Source organism: Lithobates pipiens, unplaced genomic scaffold (genome assembly GCF_037356315.1).
Source record: "Lithobates pipiens isolate NorthernLeopardFrog02 unplaced genomic scaffold, aLitPip1_a1.2 Scaffold_13, whole genome shotgun sequence".
Taxonomy (NCBI): domain Eukaryota; kingdom Metazoa; phylum Chordata; class Amphibia; order Anura; family Ranidae; genus Lithobates; species Lithobates pipiens.
Genome location: NW_027507718.1, coordinates 235,320,622 through 235,341,895, shown reverse-complemented (window position 1 = coordinate 235,341,895; position 21,274 = coordinate 235,320,622). Strand labels below are relative to the sequence as shown.

General features: G+C 43.5%; 1 protein-coding gene across 3 annotated transcripts in view; it reads right to left on the bottom strand.

Moving 5' to 3' along the window:
• CCDC158 (coiled-coil domain containing 158) overlaps positions 1 to 21,274 on the bottom strand; it is a 135,875-nt gene that overhangs the window by 1,365 nt on the left and 113,236 nt on the right. For all 3 annotated transcript variants that reach the window (XM_077476353.1, XM_077476354.1, XM_077476355.1), the window contains 3 exons: positions 19,955 to 20,016; positions 15,923 to 16,108; positions 8,230 to 8,331 (listed from right to left, as the gene is read on the bottom strand). In XM_077476353.1, coding sequence (XP_077332479.1) covers positions 8,230 to 8,331; positions 15,923 to 16,108; positions 19,955 to 20,016 — 350 coding nt within the window. The remainder of the gene's footprint in view (positions 1 to 8,229; positions 8,332 to 15,922; positions 16,109 to 19,954; positions 20,017 to 21,274) is intronic.

The window sequence follows — 21,274 nt, the reverse complement described above, 5'->3', positions numbered from 1 at the left end:
TCCGACTTGTAGGCGACTTGTACCCATTGATTTCAATGGAGGTCGCCTCCAAGTCGGATCTCTGTCTATACGGAGGCGACTTTGACAGAATTATTAGCTCTGAAGGGGGAACTCCACGCCAAATTTATGAAAAAAATTTGGTGTGGGTTCCCCCTCCGAGAGCATACCAGGCCCTTAGGTCTGGTATGGATTCCAAGGGGAACCCCCTACGCCGAAAAAACGGCGTGGGGGTCCCCCCAGATCCACACCAGACCCTTATCCGAGCACGCTACCCGGCCGGCCAGGAAAGGGGGTGGGGACGAGCGGGCGCCCCCCCCTCCTGAGCCGTACCAGGCCGCGTGCCCTCAACATGGGGGGTGCCTTGGGGGAGGGGGGCGTGCGGCCCCCCCACCCCAAAGCACCTTGTCCCCATGTTGATGAGGACAAGGGCCTCTTCCCGACAACCCTGGCCGTTGGTTGTCGGTGTCTGTGGGCGGGGGGGCTTATCGGAATCCGGGAGCCCCCTTTAATAAGGGGGCCCCTGGATACCGGCCCCCAGCCCTATGTGAATGAGTATGGGGTACAATGTACCCCTACCCATTCACCTGTAAAATAAAGTACAAAAAAAAAACACAACACATCAACCCATGTGACATCAACCGATGACCCCGCCCCTTGTCCTTATATAAGTCGCCGCGCAGCGCGTCCCTGGCATTGCGGCCGGAGAGAGCGTCGAGTCAATATCTCCAGGAGAAGAAGAAGAAGAACGGAAGACGGCGACAGAAGACCGGGCCACCGCCTGTAAAAGAGCTATAAGAAGGCGTGGTGGCCCGGCAGAAGAACCGAAGAGGGGGACAAGACCCCCGAAGTCAGAAGAAGAGGGCGGCGGCGAGGAAGAAAGCCGGGCTCCTCCGCTAGCAAAAGAGCTAGAAGAAGATAGCGGAGGAGTCCGGCGAGAAGACCCCCGAAGACAGAAGACCCCCGGAGCTCTGCAATAAACTATTTTATCTTGTGTGTTGTGTTTTTTTTTTGTCTGCAAAAGACTTGAGACTGGGGTGGAGGTTTACCTTCTAGCAGGACAAAAAAGAGAAGGCTCCCACTGTGTCAACATAGGCAGTGTGGTGGTCCCATCCCTATATATAAATCAAAGATAAACCCCCTTGATGGGACTTTGTCAGACCACCAACACAAACAAATGTAAAAAATAATATTTTATTGATACAAAATAATAAAAACAGAGACAGACAACTCGTGTCTAAACAATAAAAATATACAATACACAATAGAGAACAAACATTAAACCATATACAGAAACCACTTATACTCTCATAGGGATTGGATATCCCATAACCCAATGTGTTTCCAGTTTTGCTTAAAAACTTTCATTAGGGGTGGAGAGTAAGAGAAAATAATATGGTGATAACTCGTGTTACAACCGTTCCTCAATGCAAGGTGTAAATGTAAATCAGTACCAAGGCAGCTCGACCACAGTAACAAGAAGTAATTAAGATCATGGATGGTGGCGTATTCTTCCATAGACAAAATACCCCAAAATAAGTACTGCGGGTTATACATCCACTGTCCCCAGAAGGATATTAGGGGGTAGAATATCCCCCATGACAACATGAATCCAAGCCCAAAATATGGCTCTCAGGGGTCTCCTAGTTAATGCGGATCCCTTAATGAAAATGTCAGGAAGAACAGTGGTGTGTGTGGTGTGATATCCCTTGTGGCTGAAGTGCTGCTAAGTGATTTCTAGCAGGACAACAACCCTAAGCATACAGCCAGAGCTACAATGGAATGGCTTAGGCCAAAGCATATTCATGTGTTAGAATGGTCCAGTCAAAGTCCAGACCTAAATCCAATTGAGAATCTGTGGCAAGACTTCGCTCTCCATCCAATCTGAGAGAGCTTGAGCTATTTTTCAAAGAAGAATGGGCAAAAATTTCACTCTCTAGATGTACAAAGCTGATAGAGGCATACCCAAAAAGACTTGCAGCTATAATTGCAGTGAAAGGTGGTTCTAAAAAGTATTGACTCAGGGGGGCTGAATACAAATGCAAGCCACACTTTTCACATATTTATTTGTAAAAAAAATTGAAAAACCATTTATCATTTTCCTTCCACTTTGAAATTATGTGCCACTTTGTGTTGGACTATCACATAAAATCCCAATAAAACACATTTACGTTTTTGGTGGTAACATGTCAAAATGTGGAAAATTTGAAGGGGTATGAATACTTTTGCAAGGCACTGTATTCACCCCCCTGGCATTTTTCATGGTTTGTTGCCTCACAACCTGAAATTAACATGGATTGTTTGAGGATTTGCATCATTTAATTTACAGAACATACCTACAACTTTGAAATTTTTTTTTTATATTGTGAAGCAAACAACAAATAGGACAAAATAACAGAAAAAGTCAATGTGCATAAATATTCACTCCCTAAAGTCAATACACTGTCCCATTTATGGCTATCACAGCTCCAGTTGCTTTGTATAAGTCTCTATAAGCTTGCCACATCTTACCACTGGGATTTTTGCCCATTCTTCCTTGCAAAACTGCTCCAGTTCTTTCAAGTTGGATGGTTTGCACTTGTGAGCAGCAATCTTTAAGTCTGACTACAGATTTTCTATTGGACTGACGTCTGGGCTTTGACTAAGCCATTCCAACACATTTACATGTTTTCCCTTAAACCACTCAAGTGTTGCTTTAGCAGTGTGTTTGGGGTCATTGTCCTGCTGGAAGGTGAACCTTCATCCTAGCCTCAAATCACACACAGAGTGGTTTTGCTCAAAAATATCCGGTATTTAGCACCATCCATCTTTCCCTCAACTCTGTTTCCCAGTCCCCACTGCTGAAAAACATCCCCACAGCATTATGCTGCCACCACCATTTTCCACTGTTTGGATGGTGTTCTTTGGGTGATGTGATGTGTTGGGTTTGCGCCAGACATAGCGTTTTCTTTGATTGCCAAAAAGTTCAATTTTAGTCTTATCAGACCAGAGCACCTTCCTCCATACATTTTGGGAGTCTCCCACGTGCCTTTTCGCAAACTCAAAACGTGCCATTTTCTTTTTTGATGAAAGTAATGGTTTTCTTCTGGGCACTCTACCATAATGCCCAACTCTATGGAGCGTACAGCTTATTGTCGTCCTATGTACAGATGCTCCAGTCTCTGCTGTGTAACTCTGCAGCTTATCCACGGTTACTTTAGGTCTCTGTGCTGCCTCTCTGATTAATGCCCTCCTAGCCCGATCCGTGAGTTTTGGTGTGCAGCCGTCTGTTAGCAGGTTTGCTGTTGTGCCATGTTTTTTCCATTTGGTTATGATAGATATGATGGTGCTCCTACGGATCATCAAAGATTTGGATTTTTTTTATAACCTAACCCTGACTTTTCAACAACATTGCCCCTTACTTGTTTGGCGAGTTCCTTGGTCTCCATGGCAGTGTTTGGCTAGTGGTGCTTCTTGCTAATGTGTTGCAGCCTCTGGGGCCAGAGACTATTGTGTTCTGATCCATTATACAGTGGTGTGAAAAAGTGTTTGCCCCCTTCCTCATTTCCTGTTCCTTTGCATGTTTGTCACACTTAAGTGTTTCGGAACATCAAACCAATTTAAACAATAGTCAAGGACAACACAAGTAAACACAAAATGCAATTTGTAAATGAAGGTGTTTATTATTAAAGGTGAAAAAAAATCCAAACCATCATGGCCCTGTGTGAAAAAGTGATTGCCCCCTAAACCTAATAACTGGTTGGGCCACCCTTAGAAGCAACAACTGCAACCAAGCGTTTGTGATAACGTGCAATGAGGCTTTTACAGCGTCCTGGAGGAATTTTGGCCCACTCATCTTTGCAGAATTGTCCTAATTCAGTTACATTAGAGGGTTTTCAAGCATGAACAGCCTTTTTAAGGTCATACCACAACATCTCAATAGGATTCAGGTCAGGACTTTGGCTAGGCCACTCCAAAGTCTTCATTTTGGTTTTCTTCAGCCATTCAGTGGTGGACTTGCTGGTGTGTTTAGGATCATTGTCCTGCTGCAGAACCCAAGTTCGTTTCAGCTTGAGTACACGAACAGATGGTCGGACATTCTCCTTCAGGATCTCTTGGTAGACAGCAGAATTCATAGTTCCTTTTATCACGGCAAGTCTTCCAGGTCCTGAAGCAGCAAAACAGCCCCAGACCATCACACTACCACCACCATATTTTACGGTTGGTATAATGTTCTTTTTATGAAATGCAGTGTTCCTTCTACGCCAGATATACTTGGACACACACCTTCCAAAGAGTTCCACTTTTGTCTCATCGGTCCACAGAATGTTGTCCCAAAAGTCTTGGGGATCATCAAGATGTGTTGTGGAGAAATTGAGACGAGCTTTGATGTTCTTTTTGCTCAGCAGTGGTTTTCTCCTTGGAACTCTGCCATGCAGGCCATTTTTGCCCAGTCTTTTCCTGATGGTGGAGGCATGAATGCTGACCTTAACTGAGGCAAGGGAGGCCTGCAGTTCCTTGGACGTTGTTGTGGGGTCTTTTGTGACCTCTTGGATGAGTCGTCGCTGCGCTCTTGGGGTAATTTTGGGCGGCCGGCCACTCCTGGGAAGGTTCCCCACTGTTCCATGTCTTCGCCATTTGTGGATAATGGCTCTCACTGTGGTTCGCTGGATTCCCAAAGCTTTGGAAATGGCTTTATAACCCTTTCCAGACTGATAGATCTCAATTACTTTCTTTCTCAATTGTTCCTGAATTTCTTTGGGTCTCGGCATGATGTGTAGCTTTTAAGGATCTTCTGGTGGACCTTACTGTGTCAAGCAGCTCCTATTTAAGTGATGCCTTGATTGTGAACAGGTGTGGCAATAATCAGGCCTGGGTGTGGCTATAGAAATTGAACTCAGGTGTGGACAACCACAGTTATAGTATGTTTTAACAAGGGGGGCAATCACTTTTTCACACAGGGCCATGATGGTTTGGATTTTTTTTCACCTTTAATAATAAACACCTTCATTTACAAATTGCATTTTGTATTTACTTGTGTTGTCCTTGACTATTGTTTAAATTGGTTTGATGTTCCGAAACACTTAAGTGTGACAAACATGCAAAGGAACAGGAAATGAGGAAGGGGGCAAACACTTTTTCACACCACTGTATATAATTCAGATTAAAAAAACATTGAACTAAAGGCCGTAGTGTAACACAATAGGTAAAAAGCCAAGGGGGGTAAATACTTCTGCAAGGCACTGTATTTGGTGTGGTGGATTGAGCACTGGGTGATCACTGTCACAGATTTTTGAAGAACCCATAACGTGGAAAGAGTGATCTTCACTGGTGCAATTTTGGAAACAAGATTTCACTATTGCATGGACTCTTTACAATACTATACACTATCAAATGTTATTTGCTGTATGTCAGGTTCTGGACTTTATGCTAGCAAATAGAATAATACTTGACATTGTCGTTTTTTTCTGCACATGTAGTTTATTAGCATGGCACTGCTTTTTCTGATCTTTATTGTTTATATTATTGCCTGAATTTAAAGTGATTCTAAAGGCTCTTTTCTTAAAATAATAAACATGTAATACCTGCCGGCTCTGTGCAATGGTATTGCACAGTGTGTGCCCATACCTCCCCATTCTGGGGTCCCCCACTAGCGCTCTCCGCTCCTTCGCTTTTGCAAGTGCACCTATAGCAAGACGCTTACTCTGGGGACACTTGTGTAGGCGCACTCCCGAGCCAGGATGCATGCATCACACTCTGTCCTCACAGAATTTGATTGACAGCAGCAGGAGACTGCCTCTGTGTCCTGGGAAAGCAGGGAGAGGGCAGATCACCACTGCAGATGGGTACAGTGCTGGGCGACACAACTGCTGAATTTTTTCACTCTAAGGCTCCATGCACACTGGAGCTCATAAACTGCAGTTTATTGGAGTTTGGGCGTTTTTTAAAAAGCCCATAAACTCCACTCTATGTTAGCCTATGTGTCCATGCACACATCGACGTTTTTCAGCTTTAATGAGTAGTGGAGTTTATGGGCTTTTTTCTGAACGCCAGAAATTCGCGTTCAAAGTGCTGTTTTTCACCGCCAAAAAACGACAAACGCTGATAAACGCTGATAGTGTTCGGCATTCTATTTTTTCAATGCATTGTGGGAGTTTGGAATGTACTGTGGGATTTTTGGAGTGTCCTCTGTGTATTTTTATTGAAAACGCCCATAAACGCTAACGCTAATAAATGCTCATAAACGCTAGTACAAAACGCTGTTAAAAGCATGTTTTTCAACCAGCGTTTTCTGCCAGCAATCTGGCATCCAGAAAAAGATTTTTTGAGATTCAGTGTGCATGGAGCCTAATGAATGGAAAGCAAAAAAATGTCCTGGCTTTAGGACCACTTTGATCTGGACATTAATTATGACCTTTTATTTATTATGACCTTTTAATTATAAGGCCGCGTACACACGGGCGGATTGTCTGCCCAACTAAGTTCGTCAGACAATCCGACAGACAGTCCGTCCAACATTTGAATGAACGGACTTGACCACACACGATGAACAGACAGTCCGCTGAAAGCTTGCGCGATGACGTGTACAGCACGTACAACGGGACTAGAAAAACGACGTCCAATACACTGCAATGCAACCTTCGGCCGTGTAAATCCTTTCTGAGCATGCGCCATACTTAGTCCGTCCAACTTGCCTACACACGAGCGGACTGTCCGCTGAAACCAAGTTTGGACGGACAAAATTACGGAAATTCCGAAAGACTTAGTCCGCCAGACTGTCCGCTGAAAAAGTCAGCTGAAGCCCACACACGAGCGGATTGTCCGCTGAAACACGTTTCAGCGGACTAAGTTGGACAGACAATCCGCCCGTGTGTACGCGGCCTTAACCTCTTTGTGTTGAGCGCACACTAATATGCTGCCTCTTGGCGACCGGGCCTTGATGCCGAACGCCGTGATAGCTGTGCCAAGAACACGCACCCTGCATGCTGTTTGCTGCTTGCGATCTGGAACCAATCACTTCGGTCACATGACCATAAGCCCTGCCCCCACCTCCCGACATTCTAAAGCCCTTAAAGGGCTGGCAAACACTGCTCTAAAGGGTAAAATAATGCAACTAAAGAAATTAAAAATGATAAAGCATTTTTAGTAGTTATAATGGACTGCTATTTGTAAAAATATACAGGTTGACTTCATATCCATGTTATGCATTGACGTATAATGCGAAAGTCCAATTTTTGTTCAGTTGCGGTTGCTATGTTTTGGCAGCTTATTTTAAACAAATGAGCTGCCTTAAAGTGGTTGTAAAGTAATTTTTTGACTTTTACCTACAGGAAAGCCTATAATAAGGCTTACCTGTAGGTAAAAAAAATATCTCCTAAACCTGTATGGTTTAGGAGATATTCCCCTCGCAATGCGCCGCTGACTGCAGCATCGCATGTGCACAGGGGATTCTCGGCTGGAAGCCTGGTGTCCTATCATATACTGTCCCCTATCGGATAGTGACCGCTGTGTACTGTGCATGCACAGTACACAGCACACACAGATTCCGAAAATAGCCGAGGATGAATGGCGCCTACGCCATGAGTCCAGGTTCTATCCCCACCATCCAAGTGGACATAGAGTTGGAATACAAAAGAGCCGAGGCCAACGCAGTACGGGGCGGACACTATATGATGGCAGGACACTATCTGCCAGAACAGGGACGCCGGACCCTGCCAGGAAGAAATCTCCTTCGCGCATGCGCGGGAGTGACGATATCGCGGCTCCGGCCACTCACAGCGCCAGAGCCGCGATACCCGGAAGAAACGCAGAGGGAACATGTCAGCTCCCTCGGCGTGGATCGGGCCAGATGTCAGGGCCTCGTTCTAAGGTAAGTATTTCATAATGAGCTAGTATGCGGTTCATACTAGCTCATAATGCCTTTTCCTTTGCAGGTGAGAAAAATTTCAGCGAGTTTACAACCATTTAACATGTTGGCATAAAAAATACAGCACATAAACTAAAGTGAAGTAAGAGAGTGGCAAAGTGTAAGGTCTTATTTTGTACAATCAGTCCTTAGTTCTAGTATACCTTATGCCAGTATATTCCTTACCTGTGAGACTATGGCTTTTTCTCAAAACGGTGTTAAACCCTGCCAAATGACATATCACACTGAACTGTGACTATTGTGATCTACTGCCTGCTTGAACTTATCCAGAGATTCTTACACCTGAAAATGTATACACATTGCAGAACCTTAGTATTTCTGCTTACCTTTATTTTTCATCTGCAAATTCTCAGCAATGGTCTGTAAGTATTCCAATCTGTGCTGGAGTATCTGACAGGTACTATCGGTAAGTTCGTTATGCTGTTCACCTATAGAATAAATTGCAGAAATCAAACATGACACCTATATTATATAAGTATGTACCTTATTTTGTAAATGGAAATCAGATAAAAGGCCTTTTATTAGGAAAAGATTAGTAAATGATGATAATCTCTAGGCAAACCAGGCTACTGTAATGCCTACAATCATCTGTAAATTGAGACTATTGTCTTGTTAATACTATTATAATGTTAGCTTTATCCGTAGTGCACAATTGTAGTTACTCATCGGATTCTCATTTGTTTAGTGTACTAATGTATTAAGCTGGATAAATAGTAAAACAGCTAAGACACAGGGCTGCAGTAAAAAGCAGGACACAGGTATCAATTGAACTTTAAAAAAATGTAACTCTCCTATCATGCATGCTTGTTCTAGGTCAGTGACTCAATAATCAATATGGGATGACAACATAGGATCATGAAACTGTAAAACCAGTAAGAAACACCAACTCCCACATTTTGATCCTCACCCATAGCAGTTTCCAGGACTTGTACACTGTATCAGTTTACATGATAATGCTGAACTTAAAGTGACAGTAAAGCCTAAGCTTAGTACTCAAGGGCCGATAGTCGCCCGGCATCAGTCTGTTCAATAGAAACTGGCCGACATTCAGCCCGACTGGCTCGCTACCAGCGCTCTCAGCCAATGGCTCAGCACCTTGACCAGAGTGTTCCGCCTGGGGGGGGGCGGGTGCCTCTGTCAAAACACAATAGCTCAGCAGGGGAGATCGCTATACTAACATTGGATTGTTAGTACAGCGGCTCCAATCTGAGCGGTCAAAAAACTAGTGGTGTGTGCTTAACACCAACTGAATAACACTTGGAAAGTTCCCTCCTTCTTCCTTATACCTATCCTGTAAACCCTGTGTAAAAAAGATCTGTGTACTTGCCCTTTTTTAATTCGGTCCAGTCAAGAGATCCTGCAGCTTCGGCCGGCTCCTGATAATAGCTGTGAATTTTGGGAGCTCTGACATCACCTATAGACTTCTATAGCCCATCCCTAGTGAGTGTATCCTCCTCTCCCCTGCAGAAGTCACTTACTGACGCAGGGGAGCCAAAGCTGCAGGATCACATGAAGGGACCACAGTGGATTAAAAATAGGTAAGTACACAGATTTTAATATTAATAAAATGTATGCAGGATAAGTAGGCGGAGGGAATGTTTTACACTAATGTGGAATGTGTTACCTATTAGAGAGCTATCATTGCATGCTATGCTAGCTGTCACACCATACAGCCTGTTCAATACTGTAATTTTCAGATATATTTACTGTATTAAAAAAATTAAAATATACCGTATATATATATATATATATATATATATGCAGAGTGTTTATTAAAACAGTGTTTCAAATAAAAAGTTTGTGTGTCCTTAAAAAAATGTAACAATTATTTAGGTGGGGAAATTAGCTGTAGAGCTATTGTCAAATTAATGCATACTGATGCTGTTAATTTTGTTCTTGGCATCAATGAACACTGAACATAAATGGGTTATATAATGCTGATTTGAAGATATTGCGGCTTACATTAGCTGCAATTAAAATATATTAACTGTACTACATTTTTTTTTTACGTTATATTTGCTTGGAGTTTAGTGACAGGGTGTTCTTAGTATTATATTTGAAAATATGAAAATATGTATGTCTAATGTATTGATAAAAAAATAAATAAAATACATGAGTGCCTTGTGGCTTCATTTCACACTGAAATCATTGTTTCTGAGTTAATAATCTTTGCCTTTAAAATAATCCTATAATTTGTCCTAACCCTTCTCCATAGGTAGTCCTTACTTTTTTTAAATTAAAAATAATCTTAGCCCTAGTTCTAACCCTAGTTCTTAATCTACCACAAGCTCTAAAACTATGCTTAACTATAATCCTACTACAAAGCCACCAGTTGATTAGGGACAACATAGTCCTAGGCATGTATGTGGTCTGTAAGCAATGGCAGAAAGAGTCATTGAGTAATATGGTAAATATGATTTTTTTTTTTTAATTACAGCTATGGTAGCAAATGTTGAAGAGAACCAATCTGGGAAGGGGACATGAAAGGACTTTCATACTTGCCCCTTAATGCAAACCTACCACTGAGTTTGCTTTTCTCCAGCAATGACAGAGCAGTACTCACTGTGATCGCTCCATCTTTTCCATCTTCTTCACTTTTTGATACACACCCTGTATCTTCTTTCTTCAGCCACTGAGTGGCCAATCATGATGCATCTCTCACACATGCATGATGGAGTTCATGGCACTTGACTCACCACCATGGCATCTGAAAGATGCCAAGAGTGTGCATTGCACTGTGCATATGCAACAGGCATTGTACAGTACATTAACCACTTTAGCCCCGGACCAATTTTCAGCCTAAGGACCAGAGGTCTTTTTACAATTTCGCACTGCACTGCTTTAACTGGTAATTGCGCGGTCATGCAATGTTGTACCCAAAACTAAATTTGCGTCCTTTTCTTCCCACAAATAGAGCTTTCTTTTGATGGTATTTGATTGCCTCTGCGATTTTAATTTTTTGCGATATAAATGGAAAAAGACCGAGAAAAAAATATATTTTCTACTTTTTGTTATAAGAAAAATCGAATAAACTCAATTTAATCATACATTTAGGGCAAAATTTATTCAGCCACATGTCTTTAGTAAAAAAAATGTCAATAAGCGTATATTTATTGGTTTGCGCAAAAGTTATAGCGTCTACAAACTAGAGTACATTTTCTGGAATTTACACAGCTTTTAATATATGACTGCCTATCTCAATTCTTGAGGTGCTAAAATGGCAGGGAAGTACAAACCCCCCCCCAAATGACCCCATTTTGGAAAGTAGACACCCCAAGGAAATTGCCGAGGGGCATGTTGAGCCCATTGAATATTTTTTTTTGTCCCAAGTGATTGAATAATGACAAAAAAAAAAAAGTTTACTAAAAGTTGTAACTAAATGATATATTGCTCACACATGCCATAGTTATATGTGGAATTGCACCCCAAAATATATTCTGCTGCTTCTCCTGAGTATGGGGATACCACATATGTGGGACTTTTTGGGAGTCTAGCTGTGTACGGCACCCTGAAAACCAATCACTGCCTTCAGGGTTTCTAATGCCGCGTACACACGATCAAACAATCCGGTGGAAAAGTCCGGCAAACTCAAGTCCGCCAAACAATCCCCCCGTGTGTAGCCTCCGGCATACTTTTTTGACCCGACAGTACGGCGGACTTAGAATTTCGGTTTGCACAAAAATTTGCACGCCGTACTCGCATTTCGGCGGGCAATCCGGCCGTGTGTATGCAAGTCCGCCGTACTTTTGAAATGAGCGGACTTTTCCCGCCCGGAGAAAAGTCAGCTAATTTCGAGCGCTTCTCCAGGTAGGCGGGGCCCGCGAAGGAGACGTCGCTGGCCCCGCCGCCTGGTATGGACTTAAAGGGGAACCCCAACGCTGAAAAAAATCGGCGTGGGGGTCCCCCCCCCAAGTCCACAACAGACCCTTGTCCGAGCACGCTACCCGGCCGGCCAGGAAAGGGGGGCGAGCTAGCGCTCCCCCCCCTCCTGAGCCGTACCAGGCCGCGTGCCCTCAACATGGGGGGTGCCTTGGGGAAGGGGGGCCGCACGGCCCCCCCACCCCAAAGCACCTTGTCCCCATGTTGATGAGGACAAGGGCCTCTTCCCGACAACCCTGACCGTTGGTTGTCGGGGTCTGCGGGCGGGGGGCTTATCGGAATCCGGGAGCCCCCTTTAATAAGGGGGTCCCCGGATACCGGCCCCCCACCCTATGTGAATGAGTATGGGCTACAATGTACCCCTACCCATTCACCTGTAAAATAAAAGTACAAAAAAAAACACAACACACGAGATAAAATACTTTATTGCACAGCTCCGGGGGTCTTCCGTCTTAGGGGGTCTTCTCGCCGGACTCCTCCGCTATCTTCTTGTAGCTCTTTTACTAGCGGAGGAGCCCGGCATTCTTCTTCGTCGCCGCGGCCTCTTCTTCCGACTTCGGGGGTCTTGCCCCCCTCTTCGGTTCTTCTGCCGGGCCACCGCGCCTTCTTACAGCTCTTTTACAGGCGGTGGCCCGGTCTTCTGTCGCCGCTGCCGCCTTCCGTTCTTCTTCTTCTTCTTCTCCTTCTTCTCCTGGAGATGTTGACTCGACGCTCTCTCCTGGTACGGCTCAGGAGGGGGGGGGGGCGCTCGCTCGCCCCCCTTTCCTGGCCGGCCGGGTAGCGTGCTCGGACAAGGGTCTGTTGTGGACTTGGGGGGACCCCCACGCCGATTTTTTTCGGCGTTGGGGGTTCCCCTTTAAGTCCATACCAGGCGGCGGGGCCAGCGACGTCTCCTTCGCGGGCCCCGCCTACCTGGAGACGCGCTCGAAATGAGCGGACTTTCCTCCGCGTGTGTGGGGGCGAGTCCGTTCATTTCTAAAGTACGGCGGCCTTAGTACGCCGTATTAGTCCGCTGAAAAAGTGCCGTATGTGGGCAAGTAGCCCGTTCGAAAATTCCGACGGACAGTTTGGCGGACGTCCGCCAGACTAAGTACGTGGGACAGACGGCTACGTGTGTACGCGGCTTAAGGGTGCAAATTTTTGATTTCACTCCTCACTACCTATCACAGTTTCGAAGGCCATAAAATGTCAAAATAGCACAAAACCCCGTAATTACCCCATTTTGGAAAGTAGACACCCCAAGCTATTTACTGAGAGGCATGTTGAGTCCATGAAATATTTTATATTTTGCCACAAGTTGCAGGAATATTACAATTTTTTTTTTTGCACAAAGTTGTCACTAAATGATATATTGCTCACACATGCTGTGGGCATAAGTCAAATTACACCCCAAAATAAATTCTGCTGCTTCTCCCGAGTATGGGGATATCACATGTGGGGGACTTTTTGGGAGCCTAGCCACGTACGGGACCCCAAAAACCAAGCACTGCCTTCCGGATTTAAATATAAAACGCTACCAAAAAAAACTGTTAGCGATTGCAGGGATCAGGCCTGACTCTGCGATCACTGCAGTTATGTGTTTAGTGTTTTGTAAGTGACAGTGATCGATCGATACTGCACTTGGGTGGGCTGGGCGGAGGGGCAAAACGCAGGTGCTAGCAGGTATCTGGGCTGATCCCACTAACAATGCGTTTTTTTGGAACCCTAAACTGCTGGGGACGCTAGTATAGATCTGATCAGATCAGATATTGATCTGTTCAGATTCTATACCACTACAGGAGGTGTATGCTTTGCGCGTGGGTGTTAGCGGTACTGGCACTAACCTAGCGCTGCCTGGGGCAACGCAGACCCTGACCCTAAAACCTAATTGATATCACCCGCCGGGTGATCAGGGGGTTAAACCTTTATTGGGTAATAAATGGTGGGTGCCCTGATGCTATAAAAAGCAAACTAACTAACCAGAGTCACCCGTACACTTATACGGTGATCACTGGTGAAAGGGTTAACTAGGGGCAATCAGGGGGTTCAAATTTTTATTAGGTAGTATATGGGGGTCCCTGGCGCTATATAAAAACCTGACGGGGAACCTAAATAACTAACTGGCTAACCAGCGTCACCAGTGACACTTATACTGTGATTGCTGGTGAAAGGGTCAACTAGGGGCAATCAGGGGGTTAAAACCATTATTGGGTAGTATATGGGGGTACCTAGCGCTATAAAAACCTGGCGGTGAACCTAAAAAAAATAACTAGCTACCTAGCGAAACTAGTGACACTAATGCAGCGATCAGAAAAATGATCGCTTAGTGACACTGGCAAAAGGGGGTGAAAGGGTTAACTAGGGGCAATCAGGGGGTTAAAACCATTATTGAGTAGTATATCAGGGTACCTAGCGCTATAAAAACCTGGCGGTGAACCTAAAAAAATAACTAGCTACTTAGCGGCACCAGTGACACTAATGCAGTGATCAGAAAAACGATCGCTTTAGTGACACTGGCAAAAGGGGGTGAAAGGGTTAACTAGGGGCAATCAGGGGGTTAAAACCATTATTGGGTAGTATATCGGGGTACCTAGCGCTATAAAAACCTGGCGGAGAACCTAAAAAAATAACTAGCTACCTAGCGACACTAGCGACACTAATGCAGCGATCAGAAAAATGATTGCTTAGTGACAGTGGCAAAAGGGGGTGAAAGGGTTAATTAGGGGCAATCAGGGGGTTAAAACCATTATTGGGTAGTATATCGGGGTACCTAGCGCTATAAAAACCTGGCGGTGAACCTAAAAAAATAACTAGCTACCTAGCGACACTAGCGACACTAATGCAGCGATCAGAAAAATGATCGCTTAGTGACACTGGCAAAAGGGGGTGAAAGGGTTAACTCTAGGGGCAATCAGGGGGTTAAACCTTTATTGGGGGGTGGTAGGGGGCTACCCTGGACCTAACACTAACTGCCCTGACACTTTTTACTTTTACAACTGACACTGAATGCAGTGATCAGTAAATAAATGATCACTGCAATCAGTGACACTGTGACTGGGAGGGGGAGGGGGGCAGGGGGGGATCGGGGGGGGGGGTTTTGTGTGACTGTGTGTGCCTACATGTCAGTGTAGTGTTGGTGCACACTTACTTTTAGTCTTCTCCTCGTAGTCCGGTCAAAAAGACCGCCCCGAGGAGAATGACATCACTTCCTCCCTGCCTGTGTATACAATACACAGTGGGAGGAAGCTTCTCATTCGCCAGGAGCGATCGAGAGGGGATGGCCAGAAACCAACGGCCATCCCCTCATCCCGGATCGCTCCTGAAGTGAAACGGACCGCTGCATCCAGCGGGAGGGGGTCCGATTGGATGGCCGTGCTTGTGCCTGTACATGCCATTGTGATGACGTACAATGGCATGCGGCGGTCGTTAAGTGGTTAAAAGAAAAAATTGCTAGAAAACAGGTAAAGGAGTTTTCTGACAGAGCAGATATGCCAAGTCTCTTCTAGCAAAAAATAAAAAAATGCTACCTTCTAGCAAGATAAATTCTTCTTTAATACTAGTAAATATATTATTATTATTATTTCAGGTATTTATAGAAAGCTGTCAATTTACGCAGCGCTTTACATATATATTATACATTTACATCAGTCCCCACCCTCAAGAAGCTTACAATTTAAGGTCCCAAACTCACATTCATGCATACTAGGGCCAATTTATACATGATCCAATTAACCTACCAGCATGTCTTTGGAGTGTGGGAGGAAACCGAAGTACCCAGAGGAAACCCACACAGGCACAGAGAGAACATGCAAACTCCAGGCAGGTGGTGTTGTGGTTTGGGATTTGAACCAGCGATACTGCTAGGAAGAAGAAGTGCTAAACACTACACCAGTGTGCCGCCATGGAAAATGCAAACTTTTAAAACTGACACCAAAACTGAAGGTAAGGAAAAATCTTCCAGTGGAGATGCCTGTTCCAGTGCAGGATTCTCTCTGATTTACTTCTTTGTCTCTGGGGCAGGTAATAAAGGGAAATCTTCCCAATGGGACCTACCACAAAAACTATAACTTTTTTGATTACAGATTACCTTAATGGATATTGCCTTGCACTGTAAATGACATTTGAAAACAAAATAAGAATATTTGCAAAAAAATGACATACCATGTACAAAGTTATTAGCGTCAACAGTTTCAAGGAAGAGATTTCGGTCCAATGTGTCACAGATATCAGTTTCACTGGCTGGCGCTGTCAACAATGAAAACACTGGAGATCTAGGTCGAATGTCTTGGCTTTTGTAATGCTTCTTTAGAGATGAGGTATAACAGGGGCTCACTGTAATGTGGTTTTCTTTAAAAAAAAAAAAAAAAAAAGGCACAATTAAAAATCACAAGGAAAGCCCTATTTCACTGAACATAGTATATCTAATGCCCTGTACCCACGGTCGGACATTCCGTCAACCAAATCCGTTGGATTTTTTCCGATGGATTTTTGGCCCAAACTTGTCTTGCATATACACGGTCGCACAAAGTTGTTGGAAAATCCAATCGTTCAGAACGCAGTGACGTAAAACACGTACAACGGGACTATAAACGGGCCAGTAGCCAATAGCTTTTGTCTCGTAATTTATTCTGAGCATGCGTGGCACTGCGTGAAATTGTCTACACACGATCGGAATTTAACCTCCCTAGCGGTATGATTATTTCAGATTTTAGGTGCTGAAAGCAGTACAATTATTTTGCATGAAAATTTTGCGTTTTATATTGTAGTCCTGTAATTCTTAGGAATAACTCACTTAAATCTGTCCAAACCAGAGTCTAGCAGACATCCTGGGTATGATAAAGTTTAAAAAATGAAATCATAAATTATAATATAATAAATAACTATAAATAATTATACCAAATAATAATATAACAATAATAAAAATTATTCAATAATGTTATCCAATTTAAAAACACAGAAATGTCACTGTCATTACTTTTCAGTATTTGATGACGGATCGCCCCACAAATCGCTGCCGCTCAATTCTGCGTGTGATTCTAATTTATTATTGCTGTTTTCTAGCTGGTCTAAAATAATTTTTGATTTTAAAGGGACAGTTTTGGTTGCTATGGACAATCTCCAGTTTCCAGGCATAAAGAACAGTTTTTATTATATAAAACTGCATGCAGGGCACTGGACGGACCACTAGGGACAAAGGGGATGTGAAATTATTACATACAGCAATGTAATCTGTAAGATTATATTATACTGTATGTATACTGTGTGTTTCACTTTTTGAATTTGGCACCGTTCTCCATCCCCGTGCATCGCAACGCTCGCAGGGAACGGAGATTGGCTCCGTGATAGATCGAGCGGAGCATGGCTCGCTCGCACAGCGGGGGGACATCGCTGGATCCAGGGGAGACGGTAAGTAAACTCTCCCTGCATTCAGCGATGCGGTCCTGAGTCTGGCTCGGAGTTACTGCTTTTGGTACAAAATCTCCACCCCGATCCAGACTCGGGAATACCGCCAGGGGGGTTAAACAATCGTATTTTGTTGTGGGAAAATTTTTCATCCTGCTCTCAAACTTTGTGTGTCAGAAATTCCGATGGAAAAAGTCTGATGGAGCCCACACACGATCGTATTTTCCAACAACAAGATTCGATCGCACATTTTCCGTCGGAAAGTCCGACCTTGTGTACAGGGCATATGGGTTGAGGAAGGATTTTTTTTTTAATCAGAACATGCTTGCTCTGATTTATTGACATACATAGTCATTTTTTTTTAAGATGCCAGAATTAGTGTAAGATATAATCTCTGCCCAGCCCCGTGAATTTGTTGGCATCTGAGGACTGAGAACTGCACTGGCAATTATGTTTAGGAGGACAAACAGAGATGTGGTATGGGGGTTTTGTTTAAAACTGTACTTCTACTTTAAAAGGAAAATGTAATGATTTTGGGTCAGTCAACCCAAGAAAGGGAAAGGATTAAAACTCCTATCCTGTTTTTACTGCTTACAGTACCTTCACTTCCTGTCTTGCCCACAAATTGATACCAGAAAGAAACTAATGGGAATTCTCCAACAGCAACACAGAAATGAAAAATGTTTATCTTTAGTTGGCTAGGGGAAGGTTAGAACCCTTGTCAGATTTAAGTTCTGAGGTTGAATTTCTTTGCATGGTGCACAACAGAATAGAGGTGGACAATCCCATTTTGCCACACAATCACACAAAACTAAAACAGTTGCTTTGTTCACAAAACAGGCACAAGTGGTTGAGAAACTCTGCAGGTGCGATGTACGCAAGATAAAAAAATCAATCCAAAGTTAGCTTTGACCCACATTTAATACTTGTTATTAATAAAGGTTAATTATATTTTAATTTATATATTTTAAAACTCATGTTTATGTTTTCTAGTTTTGATAGAGTAGAGAAGTACGAAAAAGCCCTGGCACATTTTTTTTTTCTGCCAGTACCCCATTGGGGAAATATTTTATTCACTTCCTTTCACAAAGATGCAACAGGAAGTAAGGGGTGGGTGAAATTCCCCTCTTAGGCAGTGGAACAAAAAATTGGCAGGTGTTCTAATCCTTTCCAACTCTACCCAAAACTCCACTGTACTTTATCCAAACGAAAAAAAGATTTTGCTACCTTCTTGCCTGTAACACATTAGATTAGGGGTTGCAGTAATTTTTTACAACTGTAGATGATGGAAGGAGTTGAAAAAATAAAGGTAGCAAAAGTTGAAGCAAGGCAATACAAATACAAGGCCAGGTCAGGGCAGGCAAAGAGATCACAATCTTAAACCAAAGCTGAGATCAGGAACTAGAAAGTCAATAACTGAAAAAGCAACCAGGTTAATCTTTAGTAACCAGTTAAGTATGCCATCACTCCAGCTTTGGCTTTACATAAGTATTGTATGCATAGCTCACAGAGTTCACTCAACTCAATACCCCATATATAGCTTCATTACCACTAATTAAATCTAATAGAACTCAGATAGGTATTTATTGTGGTAAGGGGCATATTTATCCAAATTTGAAACTAAGAAATACTGCAGTCAGCCATGTCTCCTATTTTCTTAAACCTCTGAAAGGGGTTGTTATATATTTTTCATTAGTAAAAAAAATACCTGTAGATCCTGTCAGAAATCTTGTGAACGGATAACTTCTGCCTGTTATCAGTTTGCATTGTTCCTAGCTATTTACAGAACACCCCCATCATCTGTAAATGGAAGAAGTTTGGAACCACCAGGACTCTTCCTAGAGTGGGCTGTCCGGCAAAACTGAGCGATCGGGGGAGAAGGGCCTTAGTCAGGGAGGTGACCAAGAACCTGATGGTCACTCTGACAGAGCTCCAGCATTTCTCTGTGGAGAGAGAACAACCTTCCAGAAGAACAACCATCTCTGCAGCACTCCACCAATCAGGTCTGTATGGTAGAGCGGCCAGACGGAAGCCACTCCTCAGTAAAAGGCACATGACAGCACGTCTGGAGTTTGCCAAAAGGCACCTGAAGGACTCTCAGACCATGAGAAACAAAATTCTCTGGTCTGATGAAACAAAGAGTGAACTCTTTGGCCTGAATGGCAAGCATTATGTCCGGAGGAAACCAGGGTACCGCTCATCACCTGGCCAATACCATCCCTACAGTGAAGCATGGTGGTGGCAGCATCATGCCGTGGGGATGTTTTTTCAGCAACAGGAGCTGGGAGACTAGTTAGGATTGAAGGAAAGATGAATGCAGCAATCTACAGAGACATCCTTGATGAAAACCTGCTCCAGAGCATTCTGGACCTCAGACTGGGGTGAAGGTTCATCTTCCAACAGGACAACAAAGGAGTGGCTTTGTACATGTGATTTTTTTTTAGTTTATTTTTAATAAACTTGCAAAGATTTCAAGCAAACTTCTTCCACGTTGTCATTATGGGGTATAGTTTATAGAATTTTGAGGAAAATAACGAATTTAATCCATTTTGGAATAAGGCTGTAGCATAATAAAATATGGAAAAAGTGTAGCGCTGTGAATACTTTCCGGATGCACTGTAGATATGTTACATTAAACTAATGGGAGTTTGAGCTGGACTATAAAATACAAATACTTATTCTGTTAAGGACAATCAGCTTTCCTAGCTCTAAAAGCTAAGAAATTGCAACGTGACTACATAAATTGTACAAAAAAAATGTAAAATAATGTAAATCCATCTCTAAACTTACCAGAGTTAATAAGGGAACAAACGTTATCTTCAAGATCAGTTGTATGCAAAGTAAGTGGTTTCCTACAAGCAAAGGATGTAAAGTAAGAAAACGTCTCATTAAAATATTTCCTAGTTATACAAAAAATACCTTTAGGACTGGTTCACACCACAGTACAAGCATTACGTCATCTGCGCTGAGACACATTCATCAGTTTAACACGTTGATGCACATTTCAAATGCGTTTGCAACAAGTATACTTTTGGTTTAAGTGCGTTTTGTTGCGCTGTTTTGAGCTGCATTATCCTGCAGTGTCTCACATACTTATTTCCTGTGACATCACTTCCTTTGTGGTTCTGATTGAGTGTAGTGTAGAAAAACAAAAAGACAGCAAGATGGTGGCAGGAAAGGGAAAAACCTTTTTTCTTGTTAAACGATATTTGTACTTCATGTTCAAGTATGGACACATTGCAGTGGGATGCATTGTAAAGTTTTGCTACAGAGATTGTTCCCCGCCATTAGAATATACTGGCCAATGTTGCCAGCTATAGCCAGCGGCACTGATCGGGCAGAATTTTTCCAACAGGCTGGTTGTACATCAATTGGTCGGCAGATTGACTGATGTACAACCAGCTTGCTCAAGCATGAATCGAAATGCAGCCAGTCCCTGCTGAACTGGCTGAATTTCAATCCAGGTATGGTCGGCTTAAATCTCACATAAATGAATTTGCTCATCCCTGCCATCTTCTACACAGCTAGCACATAATACTTGATACTGTCTTCTGTTTAAATTTCCAGTACATTTGTATCATCCACTGCACAGCAGCATAATGTCAGTGTCGCTGCTCTCTGTGAATGCATCCTCTACTGTGTAACGGCCACTGTTATTTATTATACAGTTTGTCTTTGTTGTGATGCCTATAGACAACTACCCTCATGGCCGGTCCATAAGGGGCGCTGTCTCCCTCTTTTTATGAGCAGGGCACTGGACTAATGCCTTTCTATTAGGCCTTTTTTTTCAAGCACATGATTAGAGCCTCAGGCTGTAATTGGCTTGAAAAGGGTTGGGCTCTCCATACCGAACTCTCCCACTTGTGATAACTAGCGATTAAATATTCGCTATCGGTTTCCGGCTTCTCCTCCCGGCCAATCAGGACAGGAGGCGGATCTAAAGAAGACCAGGTTGGCTGGGAGGAGAAGCTGCACTTACCTCTCTACTATGCCCTCTGGAGAGGTAAGTGCGGACCCGGGGGGGTTTGTTTGCCCCCCCCCCCCCCCCCCACCAAAAAACGTTTAGCACCAAAGGCCACTGTTCACATTCCAATTATAATGACACCCAAT